Source organism: Lonchura striata, chromosome 3, assembly GCF_046129695.1.
Source record: "Lonchura striata isolate bLonStr1 chromosome 3, bLonStr1.mat, whole genome shotgun sequence".
NCBI classification, from domain to species: domain Eukaryota; kingdom Metazoa; phylum Chordata; class Aves; order Passeriformes; family Estrildidae; genus Lonchura; species Lonchura striata.
The window spans coordinates 17,167,112-17,188,287 of NC_134605.1; the positions used below are offsets into that span (position 1 = coordinate 17,167,112).

Consider the following 21,176-nt stretch of genomic DNA (forward strand, 5'->3'; position numbering starts at 1 on the left):
GCTGCAGAACCTCTGAGTCTTTTATTTCTAGTAGTAGAAATCCACATGGGTCTCAAGAAGTGTTAAAATAACAGGTTTTGAAAGCAACAGATTTTCATAAAGGCAAAAATATATTTTATATGTATCCTATGCTCTGTGTTTGTCTGGTTTGCCCATTCCAGGTCCCTTGAGCAGATAATGCTGCAGGTCTCAGCTCCCACACCCTCCACCCTCACCTACCTCACCTTCCATCCTGGCTGCTGTGTGTACATCATTTCAAAGGAGCACAGCTGGGTGCTGGACTGTAATTTCTCATGCAGCTCAGATCAAGTCCATTAGTTTATTTGAAGGTTAGGACCAAGACCATGGAAGTGCATGAGGAGCTAATAGACAGACTGGTGTTCCTGCTGTGCTCACGGGGGCTTAAACCAGAGAGAAAATAGTCAGGCACATCCATATTATTTTCACCTTTTGCTTCACGATTTGCAGTAGTCTCATTCATAAATGACAAAGAAACAGCTCCCTGCTGTGAGGTCCTCATACCACAGAGAGCCATAATGAGTTTGTAACGAGATAGAGATAAGGAAGATTTTTTGTGATTACTCAGACAAATCTCTGAGTGCAAATCAGAAATGTGCTGAGTGAGGGGATGTCTTTCCATCACTCTCCGTGGCTTAAACATCTGAGGATACTTAAGGTATTCTCATGGCATTATGTAAGAAGAACTCAGTAAGACAAAAATGTTCTAAATGCATCTTTATGGATTTCTTGCCTTCTCTGTATCTCAGAATCTTTTGTAATTTGACAGCCACTAGCAGTGATTAATGGCTAGAAATATGGCTAGGGGCAATGTATGTTTCAAAGTCAGTATCAGGAAAGACTCTGTGATCTGGAAAGTATTTGGCTGTGGAACTGTCTCCTTGTAAAATCAGAAACAAGTATTTTGCCTGTGTGCTACTTGAAGAGCTGCAAATAAATAGCTGAAATATTAATGAATATGAGAGTGAAAACAGGGGAATATTCACCTTGGAGTGTGGTGCCAAACTGAGATTTAAGGTTGTTTTTGTTTCAGGCTTTTATGATAGCTATAGTAAATTTATATTTTTCATATGTATGCATATATATTTGTGGAGGTGCATACATATAAGTGCTCCAGAAAGAAATGTTTTATTTTCATTTTCTTAGAAGCATCAGGTGTTTTCAGTGTTGAATCTTAGCATGGGTAATATATACCCAGATATTAAAGTAACCATGGCAAAATAAATAAGTAAGTATTTCCAAAGATGATGCCTGTACCTCATTTACTGCTCTATTCAAAATGTGTGGCTATGAACAAACCATTCACAAGTATATGCTCTACAGGATTTCAGGTACAAAAAATTTAAAAGGTCAGATAATTACAATAAATAGGTTTACTGCATCCCTGTATAACATAAATCTCATTTCTATTTGCCATGTTCTGTCTTTCTTAATTAAAGCATCAGACCACACGTACAGTCTGGAGCAGCTCAATTATGAAATGTTAGATCCATTAGTTTATTCCTGATTGGTTTATTAATTACTGGCCTTGACTCTTGATTCAAATCATCACTCTTTCCTCAGGATAAAAGTGCATATTTTGTTAGAAATAATATACTGTACTTTTAAACAAAAATATAATGGAAACATTTACAAAGAAAGCTTCCACTGGATTTGGCTTTGATGGAATTATGTTTTCTTATGCCATGAAGTCTGACTTTCACAGGTGACCACTGGCAAGTGTCTAAACAGTGTTGTTACTGAATTCCTTTAATCCATAAAAGGAATGAAAAAATGCTGTGAGCTGAAATTCTGTTTCAGTTTTGTAAGGATGTTTCAAATACATAACTTCCATCCATGGTTTTCAAGATATTTTTAAATGGGACTTGTGATGGTTGTCTGGTATTTTCTCATGAAAACTTTTTGCTTGCAAACCTGCTGTACTGTGCCAGCTGATGTGCTCCAAAGAAGTGGAAGAACTTTTGACGTTAAATCTAAACCAGATCTGCAGAAACAGCTATGTTGTGTCTGGAGAAACTGTGGAGGCTGCTAAAGACAAGATATGAATGGATCCATCTATTAAAAATAAGAGAAGGCAGGAGTTTGCTCTTTCTTTATTATTTTACATATGTACTTCAGCAATTTAGATATTGCATATACCTGAAAGCAGTGGCAGTTAAGAAAGGCTTTATTTATTTACTCCAGCAGTAAATGCCTTTTTTACCTGATGGGAAAGGGCAGATTGATCCTGCTTTGCTGAGCTACTCTGCTTTGGTTCATGAGCTGAGTTCATGTCCCTCTGTTTCAGAGGACGGACACTCCACCGCTGCTCCACCCACTGTGCCTGGGCTACGCTTCACCCGCTTTAGCTGTTCCTGAAATGGAAAAAAAACCCAAAAAACTTAAAAACCCCCATCAAAGTACTTCAAGTTTAGGCACATAATTATCTTCTCAAGATCTGGCCCGAACTGATCCCAGCCTACGCTCCTTCCTCTCACGCTGTCGTGACAGGATTTCAGTCAGAAACACGCGGCTCTCTGACTGCAGGCGCTCGAGCGGCGGCAGGAGCCCCCCGCCAGCCGCGCACCGCCGAGCCCCGGACGCAGCGCATCCCGCCCCTGCCGGCCGCCCACCGCGGGAGCGGATCGCGCCGGGGCCGGGCGGGCCGGGCGGGCCGGGGGCGGTGCGGGGTCGGGGCGGGCCCGGGCGCGGCGCGGGGGGCGGCGGCCGCCCGGCCCCGGCTGCGTGCGGCGCTGCCCGCTCCGCTCGCCGCGCCGCCGCTCCGGGGGTGGCCGCTCGCCCGCTGGCACCTCTCGCCCGGCGGAGGGGGGCGCGGAGGGCTGTCCCCGCCATGGCCTTCACCTTCGCCGCCTTCTGCTACATGCTGTCGCTGGTCCTGTGCGCCGCCCTCATCTTCTTCGCCATCTGGCATGTGAGTACCCCAGCCCCGCGGCCCCCGCGCTGGAGGCGGCTCCAGCCCCGGTGTGGAGGGTCCCGGCGCCGTGAGGGAGCGGGGCAGCGGGGCGGGCTGAGGCGGGGGCGAGCAGCCCCTCGCCCGGGCAGCCGGGGCGCAGCGTCCCGCGGCGGGGCCAGGCGGACGGAGCTGGCCGTGAGACCTCCGCGCGGGGGACGGTGCTCATTACACTGATGCAAGCGCAAGGAGCCGCGGCCGCGGGTCCGCGGCAGCCCGGGGTCCGCGGCAGCCCGGGGTCCGCGGCCGCGGGTCCGTGGCAGCCCGGGGTCCGTGGCAGCCCGGGGTCCGCGGCAGCCCGGGGTCGGTGGCAGCCCGGGGTCGGTGGCAGCCCGGGGTCCGTGGCAGCCCGGGGTCCGTGGCAGCCCGGGGTCCGTGGCAGCCCGGGGTCGGTGGCAGCCCGGGGTCCGCGGCAGCCCGGGGTCCGTGGCAGCCCGGGGTCGGTGGCAGCCCGGGGTCCGCGGCAGCCCGGGGTCCGCGGCCGCGGGTCCGTGGCAGCCCGGGGTCCGCGGCAGCCCGGGGTCCGCGGCAGCCCGGGGTCCGCGGCAGCCCGGTCCCCGCTGCCGGCAGCGCTCCTGGGCGCTGCCCCGGCCCCGGCTGGCGGCGGAGTTGGGCGCTGCCCGCGGCTCAGCGCCGGCCGTGCCCCGGCGGGAGGGAGCTCTCCAGGTAACATCATCTGCTTCTCCTGCCTGCGAACCGAGCGCTGTGACGGGGAAACCGCCCCGTATCTGAGGAAGGAGATACGGTGTTTTCTCTTCAGTAATTGCTGCATTAATAACTTCCTTAAAAGTTGAAGGAGAAACTCTCTCGTCCTTCTGATACATGACCCGCATATTGTGGTCCACCTTCGTTAATTTAACTCCACAGGGTTGGTGCTCGTTCCTTACTGCTCGCTGGGTGTCTGTGGTAGGCGTAAACGTGTAACTCAGAAGATGTGAAATCATTCTAATGCATAGCTTGCAATTCTTTCGAACGATTACATATTTTAGAATTAATTACACTTCATGTGTGCTACACGATAACTCCGTGTTGTAAGCATTCAGGATGGAACAGGATCAGTTGGAAAATAGAGTGAGTCTCACGGATGCTTCTACAGCTACCTGATGGAGTATGTTGAAAAGAAAAACCCTCCTTTGACTAACAAGCAAGGGAGCTGCAGAATTTATTTTTATTGAAATGGAAGTACAACTGCTAGCTTAGTTGTATTTGCACACTGAAATAAATCCTTCTGTTGCAAGAATGCTTTGAAATTTAATTATTTTGTACTCTTCCTTGGATGTGTAACAACGTTACAAGTTGTTTGGCTCTTTTTTTTTTTTTTTTTTTTTTTTTTTTAATTAAAGACACTGCCAAGGTGTGATCGTAGTGCCAAGTGCTGTTGTGATGTCAAGTACTGCAAGGCTGGAAAGGATCTCTAACAGCCAGCTACTGCACTACTCTGAAAAAAAAGAGTAGTAAAATTTAGATTATTACTCATGTTTTCTCTCCTCCTCTTCTGCAAACCTTTAGGTCTCCAAAAGTGAGAACTCCACAGCTTCCTCAAGGGGCTTAGAGTTAGAAGTGTGTTCTCCTTTGAATCTCTAGCTACAAATTAAACTGCAGCAATTTTAATGGTTGTTTTATGTGTTTGAAGTCTGTCACTGTGTCCTCTTCTCTTGAATCTGGAGTTATTGTCATGTGAATTCATAAAGGACTTGTAGCAAATCTGACAAATTATTCTCCCATAAATTAGTGCAGTTACTGCAAATTTACTCTTAGTGTTTTTAACTTTCAGTCTATAAACTCATGAAGATCAATCCCTCAGTACAAGAGCTCTGTGCAAGTAACTAGGAAAGAAAACCTTTTCTCAATACACCTATGTTTATGATGCATGTTTCTTACATCTGTTTAAAAATTGTTGAGGAATTGGAATGGAAATGCTGGAAATGCTCTTCTGTTGTAAGAGAGAAAGAATTGGCACTATCTTTTCTAGTAAATAGAAAAATTCTATTAAAATATGTGGTTTGTGAAGGAAAGTCATAGAATAACAGATTTAACACCCTGCCAAAATAAACTTTTAGGTGTCCATGTTATCCATGTACACAGAACACTAGGATTTTTATTAGCCTTTCTGTAAGTTATGTATTGAGTCATAGGAGTTTCTTTTACCTTAAACATCTCAGTTGTGAAAATCTTCCCAAGAAACAAAACTCCTACTCCTTCCCTGTGACCTGATTTTTCTTCCACTATAATATACTGGTAAGGGACAGTAAATATTTTGTAGATAGGTTCTAATAATGGCAGAGGAGTGTTTCAATAATTATATTATCCTGTTTATTTTTTTTAAGAAATTCTATTGCTAAGAGTAAGTTGATGAATAATCTGAGCATTCCATCACTTTGGAAGATTTCTGAGAATAAGAATTTATATTTTGTACATTATTTTAAAGGATAAGAAAAACTGTAACATTTGACTTGGTGTTTTTCTGAAGCTGAATGAGGTTTGGACATATATCTGGAATGATTTAACAGCAGATCAAATAAAACTTAATTTTCTTCCTGCTGGCAAGTCAGATGAATTTTGAGTTTCATTCATTTTCATCTAATAAGTTTAATAAAAACTGTACAACCAAAATAAGAGAGTAAGATGAGGATTTTTACTTTTGGACACTGTGTCTTTCTGGTACCTTTCCTCTAAGAAGTTAAACACTGTTTATACATTCCTATGCTCTTTATTCTTTGGAAGCACATAGAATGAAGCTGGTTGGAGCATTTTAAAGGATTTGTGAACAAAATTAACACAGTCCTCCAGATACCTGGAATATATTACAATTTTTTTCCTGCCTCTGATTGATTTTCTTGTAAAGGTAGCCAGAGATGCCTGTCATAATAAAACCTCCCAATAAAACCAAATTAAACTCTGCACAAGAATTATCTTAACGCATTATTGCTGTAATTTCACTCATATATATTAAATTGAAGAAAAGGACTTGAAAATCTTCATGTACTACATTAAACCAACATGACACTCTGTGGTACAGGAATTTTTACAGCATTTAGGTTGTTCAGTGACCACATTTCCTCTAGGTGTAATGTCAGAGTATTAGAAACACTGTATAGAAGTGCATGATACAACTAACAGCAGCATTTGGTCTGCTAACTACATAATTTGATCTTGTAAGCTCAAGAACAGTGTTAGTCTTCCTGCTATCACAGACACTTTGCTTTGCTGTCCTCAGCTCTTTTTCTTCTTTATATACAGCTTTTTACTGATCAGTTTTATTCCATTCCTAAACGATCTTGAACTAAGATTTTAGCTTCTTGTAACATTGAACTGAGCCATGTCAAGTCTGTTTGAGCTCCTGACAAGACTTGACACACCACTTTCATTTCTAGTGTAGCTCCACTAAGTTGTGTCTCAAGTGAAGTTAACTGAAGTTGACCAAGTTGTGCCTTATTTGTCCTCAGTTAAAAAGGGAAATGCTTGTGTTGAGTCCTGCAGCACTATATTCTCTTAAAGCATATTGGTTTTGAGTAATCTGAGTCCTTCTCTTCTGGTGATATTTTAAGATGAAAAGACTTGCTTTGAGATTGGTTATTTGAAGGAAAGCTTTAAGAAAAGAGCCTTTCAAAGTGGTCTGTCTTATAATGCCACAGTGAAACAATTCATAAGTACCAAGAACATGACTATTAAAAAGAAAAGAATTTCCATGGTGGACCATCTCTTTTTCAAGTCTTTGCATGTGACTGCTTCATAACCTAAGGATTGCCAGAAAGTATCAGGGGTATCATGCCAGTGAAAAAATTGGCAGTGCCAGCCTGAAAAGTTGTACCACACCGGATGCTTTTTGGAGTATTTTGATGTAGTTATGAACACAGATGAATCCAAGAACAGCCCTTTGGCACAACAAGAGTGGTATGTGTTGAAAGTAATGGCAGCTACTTCTATAAGAAGAATAAAGCAGTAGAAGATGGAGCTTTTTTGGTTTATGGTCCCCACACCACATTACTTTTCTTTTGAAGTGTGAGGATAGTATTAATCTTGATAAATTACCTTAATATAACTTTGGCTTCAATTAACAGTTACAAGTTCACAAGTATAATTAAAAACAGTGGTAGGCTGTGACCGAACAGAGTAATATAGGCCAATATTGACTTGTAGTTTTAATCAAAGCATCTTTTTTTTGCAAACGCCAGGGAATCAAGCCCTTGGAATCTGTATTCAGTGTTGTTTCTGCTAATGGCTTTGTGTGTTATGTTTATCAGACACCTTAAGTTATATATGCTTTGTTCTCTCATTTTCTAAGTGTGAGTAATGGAACTAAACTGCAGGTACTGCCTGTCACTTAATTTAAGACTATTCCTAAAACATCTTTGCTTTCTGACAGAAAATGCTATACACATATAAGATATCACTTCTGGTTTTTGTCACTGTAGTGTCCTGGTGATGTGGTCTGTGCTTTATTAGCACTCAAGTTTCAATAGTGCAGGTAAAAATTTTGAAAGATCTCAAAGAGTTATGGATGTAGAATTTGATGACTATTTGGGTTTTGACTTACTTAGGCTTTCTCATAAAATTCCTAGTGTATTTTTTGATAAATTATGCAGCCTTAATTTTGAAGATACATGAAAAGCACATAAATTTGGCTTGATAGGAAATTCAGTTGAGCAAAACACTTTGGTCACAAACTGTGTGCTGATCTATCAATGTTCTCCGTGTATCTGTGTCTTTTTGTTTCTGTAACTTAGGTTTGGAGGAGAGCTCTGCCCTACCTGAAACCTACAAAGAGATCTATGATCTGACTTGAACCTATGCTTCTCTCTGGTGAAGGCTATCAAACATCTCAATTTAACCTCTTTGCAATGCTTTAGAGCCTGTCTTGAAAATAAAGCGATTTCCTTACAGACTTCTGGTCAAGCCTGAATTCTTTACAGATATTGAAGTTCAGTACTGTTATTAATGAGTAATTAATGCATTTCTCTGAGAACTTTGGATAATTATGTGCTTAAAAATAAAATCAGATTAAGGCTTGATGAAGGGGAGCACAATTGCTATTGCTGTGTGTTATACATATTTCTTGAAAATGTCTTTTCTTGACTAAGCAGCTAAGCACATTGTCCCTCAAGGTTTTATAGTCAGGACAGTTTAAGGAATGAGTCTGATATTTCCACTCTTTTCAAAGACAGAGCACAGCCAGATTGCCCTGGCTATAACATAGCTTGACAGTTCCCTTACAACTTTTCTTTCAGAAGTTTGTCACATTAATGCTGACAGACAGATATTAGGCCAGGCAGCACAGGCTGTGGAGCAAACCATATCTTTTATATTGGGAAAGCAGTATATCTCAGTTTAGTAACCTTGCCATGCTTAAATAATAATCAAAAAGATCATAGAAATCAGTCTATGGGCTCCAGCATAGACTTAAGCAGGATCTCTGTGTTTGCTTGAACTGTCATGATGAGATTCATTTGGAGAAGGATTTTAAATTGCGTGTGTTTGCCATTGGCTGTAATTCTGGATGCCTCACAAGTCACAGTGACTGTGTAAAATAAATTATTCTGTGGAGTCTCGTGCCTCCCACAATATGTGCAGAGAGCTATTTAAATGTTATTTGGTTGTCACATATCCGAGGGGTTTTTGGTCTTAGGATTAGTTGTAAAATCTACTTACTAAAGGGATTTATATCCAAATTAGTAAAGAATGTATTTCTAGTGCTTTTAAGTAACTGCTATGCTTGTTAATAAGCAAGGCAATATAGCTGTCATATTTTATTAGACCATGAGTAACTTTTAGATTGAGTCAGAGGCATGAGTTTATAGCTCATTACATGTGTTTGTTTATTCAGCCACCACATACTACATTAAACCAAATCTAAAACATTGAATTGAGCCTTCAGACCTCTGGCTTAGTGGATTACCCTCACTCCAACATGAACATCCTTTTAGCAAAGTATTTTTCAGAAGGAGGAGGAAGCTCAGCAGGGAATGTTTTCCATACAGATAACAGAGGAACTCTGACCTGTTCCTCTTTGTCAGTGCCTGTGACATGCCCCTCATTTACAACCAGTGCAGCTGCTGACAGCTGGAGGTGAAACTACTAGGAAGAGGAACTAGGTCTCATTTAAGTTGTAAACATGGGATACTGGGAGGCTTACTCTTCTGGTGATTGTAGTTTGGAAAACACTTCCCATTTATGTGGAAACAAATTATGTCTCTCACATGAGAGAGAATTATTCTATTTCCACTTTGAAAAGAGTCACTTAAAGTCACAGGGCAGAGTCAGCTGATGGGATGAAGGCAAAAGAATGTCAAATACTGTTTGATTTACTAGGTCACCTTCCAGGGTTTCACAGTCGGACGTTCCCCGTTAAAAATTCAACTTGTGACTGTAATTGCAAGAAGCAATTTTATTAACAGAATGGTTCCTGTATTCCTTGATAGTAATTACAACTTCAGAAATATCTTGTTCCTGTTAAAAAAATGGTCAAAGGTTCATAGAATAATTTTGATTGGAAGGCATTTAGGAAATCATCCAGTCAAATCTCTTTTTCAAGGCAGGCCTAATTTCAAAGTTAGGCCAGGCTGCTCAAGGTCCTGTCCAGATCACTTATGAACTCTCCATGGGTGGAGAGATGAAACACTGCCTGGATGGGTGAGGGGAGAGCCGTGGATATTGTCCACCTCAGCTTCAGCAAGGCTTTCCTCACTGTCTCTCACAACACCCTCATAGGTAAACTCAGGAAGCGTGGAGTAGATGAGTGGACAGTGAGGTGCATTTGGAGCTGGCTGAATGGTAGATCTCAGAGGGTTGTAATCCATGGCACAGGAGAGGCCTGTCACTAGTGGTGTCCCCTAAGGGTTGATGCTGAGCCCAGTGTTGTGTTACTTACCCATCCATGACTTGGCTGAAGGCGAAGATGTGTCCTCAGCACATTCACTGGTGACACCAAGCTGAGGGGTGGCTGATACCCCAGAGGGCTCTGCAGCCCTTCAGAAGGACCTCAGCAAGATGGAGAGATGGGCAGAAAAGAACAGCCTCAAGTTCAGCAGGAGCAAATTCAGGATCCTGCATCTGTGGAGGAATAACCTCAGGCACCAGCACAGGCCGGGGGCTGACCTGCTGGAAAGCAGCTCTGCGGGGAAGGACCTGGGATTCTGGTTGGACAGCAAGCTGTCCCTGAGCTAGCAGTTTGTCCTTGTGGCCAGGAAGACGAATGGTATCCAGGGATGCATTAGGAAAACTGTTGCCAGCAGGTCAGGGAAGGTGATCCTGCCTCTCTACTCTGCCCTGGTGAGGCACATTTGGAGAGCTGTGTCTACTTCTGGGCTCCTCAGTTCAAAAGAGACATGGAGCTGCTGGAGCTCAAGAGACTGGAGCTTCTCTCTTCTGAGGAAAGGCTGAGGGAGCTGGGCCTGTTCTGCCTTGAGAGGGAACCTTATCAGTGTCAGTATCTGAAGGAAGGGTGTGAAGAGGACAGGACCAGGCACTTCTAGAGTGGTGCCAGTCAATAGGACAAGAAGTAATGGGCAGAAGCTGATGTACAGGAAGTTCCACCTGAAGATGAAGGAGAACTTCTTCACTTGCAGGTAACTGAGCCCTGAAACAGATTGCCCAGAGAAGTTGTGGAGTGTCCCTCACTGGAGATATCCCAGAACCACGTGGACACAATCCTGTGCCATGTGCCCTAGGATGACCTTGCTTGAGCAGGAGGTTGGTCCAGGAAACCCACTATGGTCCCTTCCAACCTGATCCATTCTGTGATTCTGCAAGTCTGAAAACTCATTCCAGTTTACTCATTGCCCTGTGAACACTGTTTTCTTATACATGGATGGAATTTCTGTGGCACAGCATCTGACTTTTATGTCATCCTTGTGGTGCATTCCCCTGAGAAAAGTTTTGTGCTAACTTCTGTGGAATCCACCCCAGGAAACTGAATGCAAGATCATGGAGCAATTCCTACTAGATGCCATGCTAAGGCATGCTAAGAAAAGAAAGGAATGGTTGGTGATAGCCAACATGGCCTCATAAGGGCAAATCACACTGGGAAATTTGGTGACCCTTTATAACAGGATTACTGTGTTGGTGGATGAGGGAGGAGCAACAAGTGTCATCTTCCTGGAGTTGTGCAAAGCATTTGACACTGTCCTGAATGACACCCTTGCCTCTAAACTGGAGAGACATGGATTAGACAGATGGATAACTCAGTGGATAAGGAGTCGGCTGGATAGTTGCACTCTCAGAGTTGTGGTCAAGAGCTTGATTGTTGAGACCAGTGACAAGTGATGTTCCTGGGGGCCAGAACTGGAATCAGTGCTGTTAAACCTCTCTGGTGACATTGAAAGTAGGACCAAGGTCACCCTCGGTGGGTTTAATGACACCAGGCTATGGGGTGTGGTCAACATGTGGGAGGGAAGGACCTTGACAGCTGGAGAAGAGAGCCTGTGTGAGCCTTGTGACATTCGACAAGGCCGAGGACCAGATCCTGCACCTGGGACAGGGTAGCCCCAAGCACAAATACAGCCAGGGTGGAGGATGCCTGGAGAGCAGCCCTGAGGAGGACTTGGGAGTGTTGGTGGATGAGAAGCTCAGCATGACCTGGAAAGGTGTGCTCATAGCCCAGAAAGCCAAACATATCCTGGGTTGTATCAAAAGAGGTGTGACCAGCAGGTCAAGGGAGGGAATTCTTCCCCTCTACTGTGCTCTCATGAGATCCCACCTGGAGTGCTGTGCCTGGTTCTGGAATCCCTAACATAAAAGGAACATGGCTGTTGGAGTGGGTCCAGAGTAGTTCCATGAAGATGCTCAGCAGTTTGGAGCACCCTGAGAAGGCTGAAAGAATTGGAATTGTACAGCCTGGAGAAGATCTCCAGGGAGATCTTATAGTACCTTCCAGTACTAGAATGGGGCCTACAAAAGAGGGACTTTTTACAAGGAAGAGACCAAAAGGGAATTGCTTTAAACAAAGGGTAGGTTTAAATACAGAGAGCCATCAGTGTTCTTTGTGAAGGCAGGACAAAAGTCTTTACATTTTTCTCCCCTTCCCATTGAAAAAGTATTGCTATAAAGCAAGGATTTATTTTAGGATTGTCATTGTGGAAAGTTGCATTAAAATCACAAAACATTTACAATGGAAGTAGGTTTTCTCAGCAAGATACTGCAGGTGTGCTGAACTTGTGGCTCCAGTTTTGATAATGTGAATACAGGGGACAGAACATAAGAGAGATGAAGAGGCAGTGCCATCACTGACTTCTATTGCACACAGCTTGCAACTTCCTTACCAATGAATGTAACAGGTCATGAAAAATCTGAGTTCGTCTCAGGTTCTTTTGTATCTCTATGCTTCTGCAGGTCATGTCATTCTAGCTGTCAAATATAGGTTGGGCTTTTTTGAATACATCTGGAAGTCTAAGCACATTGCTGGAGAAGCCAAAGCTTAAAGAATTAAGGAAATTGACAATAAAATGGTGATAATTAATAACTTATAGCCCTTGCAATTATATCATACTAGATAGTGTGCAAGTGCCAGGCACTGTTGATAGAAGCACCACTTTTTTTACTAGAATGACATTTGATTTTTTAAATACATTTAAATGCCAACCATCTTCACGCTGTGTGTGAGTCACGGTTTCAAGTGTGTAATTGTTTAGTCAATCTTCTGTTGCATTATTATTTTGTCATGCTATGAGTTTGGGCTAAATAGTTCACATTGTATCACCATCTATCTAGAAACTTCTTTATACATTCACAGAATGGGCATTTATAAGCAAACATAATGAAGGCTCCACTGGAATCAATTTGATTGCATGTGCTTCAGAGTTGTTCTTCCCTCAGTATTATATAAACACTATTAGCAGATCCTTTAGAAAAGTGATTTGCTGATCATCCAAGTGACAGGCCTGTTTTGAGCTATGCTGAAATGTATCCTTATCCTTAATCATGCTCCTGCAATTAAACTAAAGAGTTTTATGAGAACATTGCTGAACAGATGAGGATGCTTTTGGAGTTGCTGTTCTTTTAATCTCAATTTTTAATCGCTTCTACATGTTGTTGTGCCCATTCCCCTTGCCTCTTTTCTGCAACTGCAGCTCCAGTGCTGCTTTATTGCTTCCCCTTGCCTGAGCCCTGCAAACACAGCTGTGTGGCTGAAGGACATTTCACATATGTCTCTGTATGTGTGTCTTGGCCTTGGAATTATTTCCTCCAAGTTCTGCCTGGCCTCTTTTTGGCAAAGAAAGAAAACTTGGGAAGGTCTTTAATGTGGTCATCCCTGCCTGATGCTGCCTGCATTAGAAGAGTCCCTGTTCCATTGTCCTGTCTCTTGCTGGTCCAGCTGGGTTCCTACTGTGCCACTGAAAGTCAGGAAGCACAGATCCAGCAGAATTTCTGCCTCCCACGGGCTTCTTTCTGAGACAGCTTTAGTAGAACCCCACTGCTGAGTGGGTAATGGGGAATAAAAATGACGTGGGAAGGGGGAAAATGGAACTGTGGGAGGCAGGACTTCAGGGAGAAAGATGTGAAGGAAAGAGGAAATGAGAGGAAGAAAATCCATGTATGAGGAAAGGGACTAACAAGAGGGAGGATTGCTGCATTCGCATTCTCATTTGAGAGGCAATTATTTGAGCAGAAGAGGCTGTCTGAATCCAGAAGGTATGGTTGATGCAGGTGGTGGATGGTTTTGGACAGCCCATGTCATGAGTCTTCTGTGTGGGTATGGTGTAATGTGTAACGTGCTTGAACAGATTTTTTAATGACAGAACCCAGATTCCTTTATGTGACTCCTGGGTTTTGGTGAATGTGCATAAATCGTTACTCGTAGGAATGGAGAACACAGGAGAGGAGGGAAAATGTACCAGCAGCAATGAGAGGAAAACTAAGGAGTGTGTGGGGGAAAGGAAGGTAATGCTTCTCCCATACATATCAGCATAACAGAACTTTAAAATATCAAAATAATAACTTGTAGCAATATGTAGGAGTCTTTGAAAGCTCAAGAAAAGAGTAAATTGTGTTGTGTTGATAAGATTGGATACTTGCTTAGAGACAGCACCAGCCAGCTGGCCAGTCTCTCACCCATGACTTTTATGTACTGATATTGAAAAGAATCTTCTCTTTTGATCTCATTCTCTTATCATCTTCTTTGGGGCAAATTTTTTTTTTCTAGTTGTGCATATTTTGATACATTTTTCCATCTGTTTACTACCCTTTCCCTGAATTTATATGCAGAAACAGTCTGTTTATTCCTAGTTTTGTATTATCAGCTTTGAGCTGTTAAGTTATAGAAAAAGTGCTTCAGTTCATTTTGAGAATAATTTATGAAGTTTTGTGGCTGTAATGAATCTGTGTGTTTCTCCTTGAATATACTATAATTCTGATGAGAATTAAAAGACAAGTAGAAACATTGCATGGGAGCACACTGAATTTAAGGTGAGATAAATTTGTAATTTTGAGGAAAAACAAGGGCAGAAGAATAAACCCTCTCACATCTATAGGTAGGTAGTTACCTTGCTTCCAGACACAATAAACCAATTATTGGACCACTGTAACCAGACCACCTTTCCTCCTACCTTCTGCACCTGGCCAGCCGCTTGTTGGTGTTTCACCAACTCATGTCTAGCCTGTCCCCAGTTTGGTGTGGAAAAACTGGATAGTGAAGAATTTGGCCCATGCAAGTAGCAGATGTGCAAATCTGTAGTGATGCACCTGTGATACAGAGACGGTGAGAAATACATTGGAGTAGTTTAATTTCTTACTGTTTTCTTAGTTGATATGGAGTTTAGTATAAGGAGAAGCAAGGGCAAAGCAATGCTATCTCTTGTGCTGAAAACAGAGCTCTGCAGCCTCCCCTGGACATGGCTAGAAAATAACACTGCTTTCATCTCCCCCTGCTTGGCTGGGGGATCTGCAAATCAATTCATCTGCACTAGATATTCCCTGAATCAGAGCCACAGATCTGAGTTTGACACCTCAGCTGTAAAGCTTGGATACAAACTCCTGTAATTTTCTCTTGGCCCATTGAAGAGATCAAAACTAGGGGTGAAGTCTTGGCCTGACTTTATACATATGCATGTTCAGTTTATCTGCAGATGTGGTCCTTGTTTACATCCTTTCCAGGGCAGAAGAAAAAACTGGTGCAGGAATCTGTATGACCTTGTTACAATGACCTTTGCTTTGATCAAGGGACTGGAGCATCTCCCGTATAAGAAAAGCCTCAAGAAGGGACAACTGAGAGGGGACATCATCAAATGTCTGTCAGTATCTGAAGGGAGGATGCCAAGAAGGCAGAGCTAGGCTCATCTCAGTGCTGCCAGTCAATAGGACAGAAGCTGATGCACAGGAAGTTCGGCTGGACTATGAGGAGGAACTTCTTTGCTGTGCACTGACTGAGCACAGGAACAGAATGGCCAGAGGAGGTGTAGAGTGTCCCTCACTGGAGATATTCCAGAACAATGTGGACACAATCCTGTGCCATGCACTCTGGGATGACTCTGATTGAGCAGGGAGGCTGGACACACTGAGATCCCTTCCCACCTGACCCATTCTGGGATTCTGTGATGCCTTTTCTTGGTTTGCTGAATGTGTGGCTGTGACTGGGAATCCTGTTGTAGCAGATTGTTTGCTTTTCAAGTCCTGACCATCAAATCAAGTTAATACCTAACTAAGAAGTGACAGCATTCCCAGTAATGACATGTCAGTTTGATGTCAGTGGTGCGTGGTGAATAACTGATCTTGGGGCTTTGGTGCTGAACTAGGAGATCAGAAGCAGTTAGATACTGAAATGTTTAAAAGGTTTTGATCTTGTTATCTAAATTGAAAAACCTGTTTGTTTTAGAAGGAATCCACATTAAATACCCCATTGCACGTAGGAGGAGGAGACCATATGCAGGAAGAGAATATTGGCAGCATACTTGTGTCAAAAGCACAAGGAGTGTGGGAGATTTATACTCTGTTCCCTATTGCTGCAGAGATTCCACCTGTATTTCCCCCAGCCCACAATGATGCACAGATTTTGTGCCTTTGGGGCTGGTGGGAAACACTGTCAAATCCTCTGTAAGATTTTATTGGAAAAAAGAGAAGAGAACACCTACAAGTGCTTGGGAATGCCAACCATACCTTCTGCCTTTGTTTCAGACCCTGACATTAACTTTACCACTGACCCATGGAGTCTTCAGCCAGCTGAGGTAGAAGAATAGTTTCTATCACACTGAATGTAATTAAAGGGAAGTATTGCATCTCTATGAACAAAAAAGCTTCCATTCTGTTCAGAACAATGTGGTGTATTCACAAGTTTAGGTGCTAATTGAAAATGTGGGTGTTTTTTTCTTCTTATTGGTAGCAAATGTTTGTGTCCCACTGAGGGGTGAGTTGTGGGGTGTGTTTGATTCACAGAACACTGCTGGTTTCTGAACTGGCTCCCCATAGTGAATGCAGTAAAGGTTTAAGAAGGAAAGAAAAAAAAGAAAAAAAAAGGAAGAATTGTGACAACAAAATGATGAAATCCTTTGGGAGAGAAGAAAGGATGGCAGTCTGGACATACCTTAAAAATTCCTCCTCTGCTTGTGGTCTGTTTGGAAATGTGTTCTAGCTGCAGGGAGCAAAACTATTAACCTATTTAGAAACAGGCTCTGTACAGCTATATTAGCATCATCCCTCCTGCACAGCTTGCCGCTTGTCTTCCTTCTCTTAACAAAATGCACTTTATATGTGCACAGCTGAATTTTGTCTGGCTGGATTTCAGCTGGTGTAGACTGCAAGACAGTGAGTGGGTATAAAGTTGTGATAAAAGCACAGGTCATCTCTGTCTGTTGTGAATCAGTGGGACATTTGTCTCTCTGTTGCAGGAGGGGGTTGACATCTCAGTTTCAGGATGACTGGGGAAGATATTTCAGTATCTGTGGTGAGCAAGTGAAATCTGTGGCCAGAATCCTGTTGTTAGCCAGTAAAAACTGTTTCACCTTGCAGTTAGATGAGATTATTTTTCAGTGCCCATTTTATACGAGTTGTAGAAATCTGTCAATAGATGATTGTCAAATCATCCTTCTGGAAACATTGCGTGCACAACAAAATTTTGCAGTTGCTAAGGGTTTTTTAGTGGTTTTGTCAAAATTAATAATATGAATTCTTTACATTCAAGAATCAGATTGCTTTTCCAAACTGGGATCTGCAGTGTTGCAATAATAACTGGTACCATGGACATAGTAACCTTCCAATCAAGGCACTCAAAGCTCTGTACAGCGTGGTTGTATTCCTGAAGATAAATTTATTTTGTATTTTTTTCACAATGTGGATGTAGTTTTTCATGCTTGTACTAATAGATGTGGAATGTTTCAGGTGACTGCCAAATAGTTATTTTTAATTCTTAGTGGTTTCCCCTGCACCTCACTGCAGGCTTAGAAATCTGATTTTGTGTAGCTGATGCAGTAATATTGCTTTTTCCATCTGTATAGGGTTGGGGTGTTTTTTAATTTTGTTACATTTTCTCTTGCATGGTTTTTATCTATGCAGGTGAAAACAGAGGTGTAAATGTAGCAGTGCAGGCTGGCATGTTTGTGCACACATGCTCTCAGCAAAAGAGCCTTCCTCTATGGATTTTCACCAGTATTTACTTAGAGCAGTACAATTCTACCTCTATATTCCCATAGGTATGTAGGAAATAATTTTGAGTCATGTTTACAGAATGGAGATTATGCTTTCTTAAATTTGCATACTGGACTTCCTATTGGAAAAACCTTAGGATCTGGCTTAAATACTTGAGAAATTACACTAAGATTTTCATTACTTTAATTAGCTTGAGCTTCCAGTTAGAGCCTAAAAAGTTTAAATTATGTTGTCCAAATTGTAACATCTTTTTACAGACAAAAGAACTTCAGCAAAGGGATATAGACTGGGTGCTCAGGTGTTTGCTTGTGCAGCACTGGATGGAGCCAAAATTTGGATTTCTGTGTGGAGGGTTGTTTGATGGTGGCAGCATGTGAAATTCAAGCAAAGTAGAGCAAGGAAATGGCGTACAGTTGTTAGTGTGAAATCTGACAAATAGAGCAATTTTCTACCCTTGAGTGACTTAAAACCATTTGCAACTTTAATACAAAAAGGCTATGCTTAAAGCAGTGTTCTGCTCTAGGGATGAACAACAGTACAATAATCAGGCAGAAGTGCATGGTTTCACCTCTCATGTTACTAGTGTACTGACAGTATTCTTTTTCCCCTAAACTTTGCATGGTGCAACAATCCAGAGGCTTTGGTTCTTCTGCCACTGATTCTGTAAATAATTTCATTTCTTTGAGCTTCATTCTTTCCCTTGTATAAAAATGGAAATGATATTTTCCTTTGTTAAGACCTTCATTGCCTTGGAGGCAGATTTATAACTACAAAGCATTTTTAGTTATTATTGTTTACTTTTATTAGTATGTTGTGAATTTATAACTGCAATACTTAAAAAATGAAAGAGAAGCAAAGAAAGGAATACTTTCCATCTCACTTTTTTTTCTTTCCCCCAGTTTGTCTCTATTGCTAAGGTTCTCATCAATACCAGTGCATGAGATCCACTGATCTGGGAAGCTACTGTGTTGCATAGAGAGGTATGATGAAGACCAATGACTTGAGACTCCTTTCTTTTTTTAATAAGAGATGCTTAACAAATGGATATAGACAGGAAATACACCATGATAAAAGGCGTAAAATTCACTGGAATTTGAGGCAGGTCGCCCCTCCATTCATACAATTTTGAAATATCTTTCATGCTTGGTATCATTAAGCAGATAAATTCAACCAAAGAACAAAGAGGGAAGAAGAGCACCTCATAGATAAATTTTTTGTTCAGGTTCATTTCATATCATGATAAGAATTGGGTAGCAGAAAAAAATGTTCTCTCGGTCTGCCACTTTGTTGTTGTCCCTGTTCTCTGTAGCTCTTTAGGGGCTCCCTCACTCCCTCATGTCAAGGCAGTGCCTTATCATCCCGTCCAGGTCCTTTTACATTCCTCCCTGACTGACTCTTACCTGACTGACATTTTTTTTGTTGTTTCCTCTTCCCAACAAAATCCAGACAAGTACCTCAGCCAGTTTGCATCAAAATGGATCAGCTCATGGTTCAAACCCATTTTCCCAATACGGTTAATATCTCTGTGCATCCGTTGCTGGGCTGGCATGAAATTTAGGAGCACATCCTGCTCCTAATCCTGCCTGCCTTCTGTCCATGTGCTGACTTGTAGTCAGCCTGTGAAGTGTAGGCCTGGGTGCTCTGAAAGCTGCCTGGGAGAGTGGAGGGGACACAAATTGTCTAAATGAACCATTAAAGACAGTTCCTTTAATATGGGATGGCAGTGCATTGCACTGACAGGGTGGTGGCAAGGAAGCATATGTTAGGTGTTACTGTTCTGTTCTGTGGTTGGTATGGTTGTCATCAAGTTCTGTTTTATCTTAACTTTCTTGAGATGCCAGTAGGCAATAATATCCAACTTCTTTGCTGTCACTGCATTCACACCTACACCAACTTCACTGCCACCCTAAACCACCACATTCTCAATTAAAATATGTTTCTATAACTGCTCAGTGATTAAAAAAAAAGTTTCTTCCCTAAAAATGAGATTATATAGCTAATTTCTAGCATCAAGGGTACATAAGCATACCCTTGAGAGAAAGCAAAATTCATGTTCAATCTCATGTGAATACTTCCTTATTCAAAGCTGTTATGGTCTCTCTGTAAGCAGAGAGAGTGCAGGCAATTAAAACAAATTTTATAAATATACTTTCAATTGAAACATGTATTGTCATCACAATCTCATTGATGCATTATGTGTATAAATTGGGGCAAACTCCTTGCTGGCTTGTACTGGGTGTTTTGAGATTTGCAGATGGTGTGAATCACCAGAGACTGCAAGCAGTATTTTTATAGAATTTCAGTTTTATTAAGTGGAAAACACACACAAGTACACTTCTCTCACCAGGAAAAATCATGGCTAGGGCAGAGACAGAACAAACTCCCTGCAGTGATTTGCAGTGTGGATTCAAAGGGAAAATTCCCCAAGACAGAAGGCAGTGCAATATCCATTGTCCATTCAATCCCTGGCCTGTTTCTGCAGTAATTATATTAAAAAACATTGCTAAACATAATTCACTTTTTCTTTTTCTTGTAAGGCTTTGCAAATCAACAGACAGCTTGGTGCTTTGAGTTTTTTTTTCCTTCAAGTTCCTAAATAAATATCAGATGGTTCTTATTGTCTGTCTATGAAGTGTGTACAACATGAGTATTTACTAATAGAAATAAATTTCTCCATTTTGTAAGAACCAGCCCCTAGCACATGTTTCCAAATTCTGTGCAGCTTTGTGACCAGGCAGGTCATTTAGCTTTGGAACAGTGTGTTTATTGTGTGGCCTTTGCAGAGATTGGGTTGCTGATGTCCATGCATGTGCATGATTTGTAGTCTTGATTGCCACCCTCCATCAAATTAGATTGGATAACTGAAAGATAATGAATGCTTTATAAAATACATTCATTTACCAAGGCGAAATGATGTCATTTCTCATGAAGTGCCCTGCCTGGGATCTATTCCATTGTCTCAAGGTGAGGTGAGATGAGCTGCTCAGCTCCAGATGCTGTGAGTGTGGCAGGTCTGAGGTGAAACAGCCCCGGAGCGTGTCCAGGTGCTGTCCCAGAGCACTCAGCAGCTCTGCTCAGAGATGTGTGGGAATCAGGATGAGCTGCATCCCGCTGGAAAAGGAGCAGGCAGGAGGTTCTTCCTCTGGCTGTGGTCAGAGCACTGCAGCTGCCCTGAGAGCACTGTGAAATACTTCATGGAGACAAGTACTTGGTTATTTGGGGTTTGCATGGAAAAATGGCAGCTCCAGCCACTCAACACCCCAGGCTATTAAACAGCTGCAGAAGGTGAGTTATAACTGAAAAAGGAAGATGTTTCCTAATTAATTATGTAAACCCTGCTGCAGCACAGCCCAACTGTGTTTTCAGTAATATAATATAATTTCGTTCACTGTTACTCAGTGTGTTGTGAGCAACTGCTAATCTTAAGAAGCTACAGTTTTCCTCAGATGTGGCTTTAGATTTAGGACAAACCACATTGTAAGAACAATGGAAAAAACCCCAACACACCCCACTCCCCACAACAAAACAGAAGAAAATCATGCCCCCAAAATGCTTTGGGAGTTTCTTTATATTCCTCTGATTCTGAGACTGCCTATGATTTACTTTTTTTCATTGTAACTGAGAAATAGGAAACAGG

At 42.3% G+C, this 21,176-nt stretch overlaps 1 protein-coding gene across 3 annotated transcripts in view; it reads left to right on the forward strand.

Moving 5' to 3' along the window:
• The first annotated feature begins 2,755 nt into the window (after positions 1-2,755).
• Positions 2,756-21,176, forward strand: part of CNIH3 (cornichon family AMPA receptor auxiliary protein 3) — a 56,544-nt gene continuing 38,123 nt past the window's right edge. For all 3 annotated transcript variants that reach the window (XR_013339649.1, XR_004147979.2, XM_031504269.2), the window contains exon 1: positions 2,756-2,929. Coding sequence is in view for 1 of the 3 variants with exons in the window: in XM_031504269.2 (XP_031360129.1) it covers positions 2,849-2,929 (81 nt within the window). In the remaining 2 variants the exon portion in view is untranslated. The remainder of the gene's footprint in view (positions 2,930-21,176) is intronic.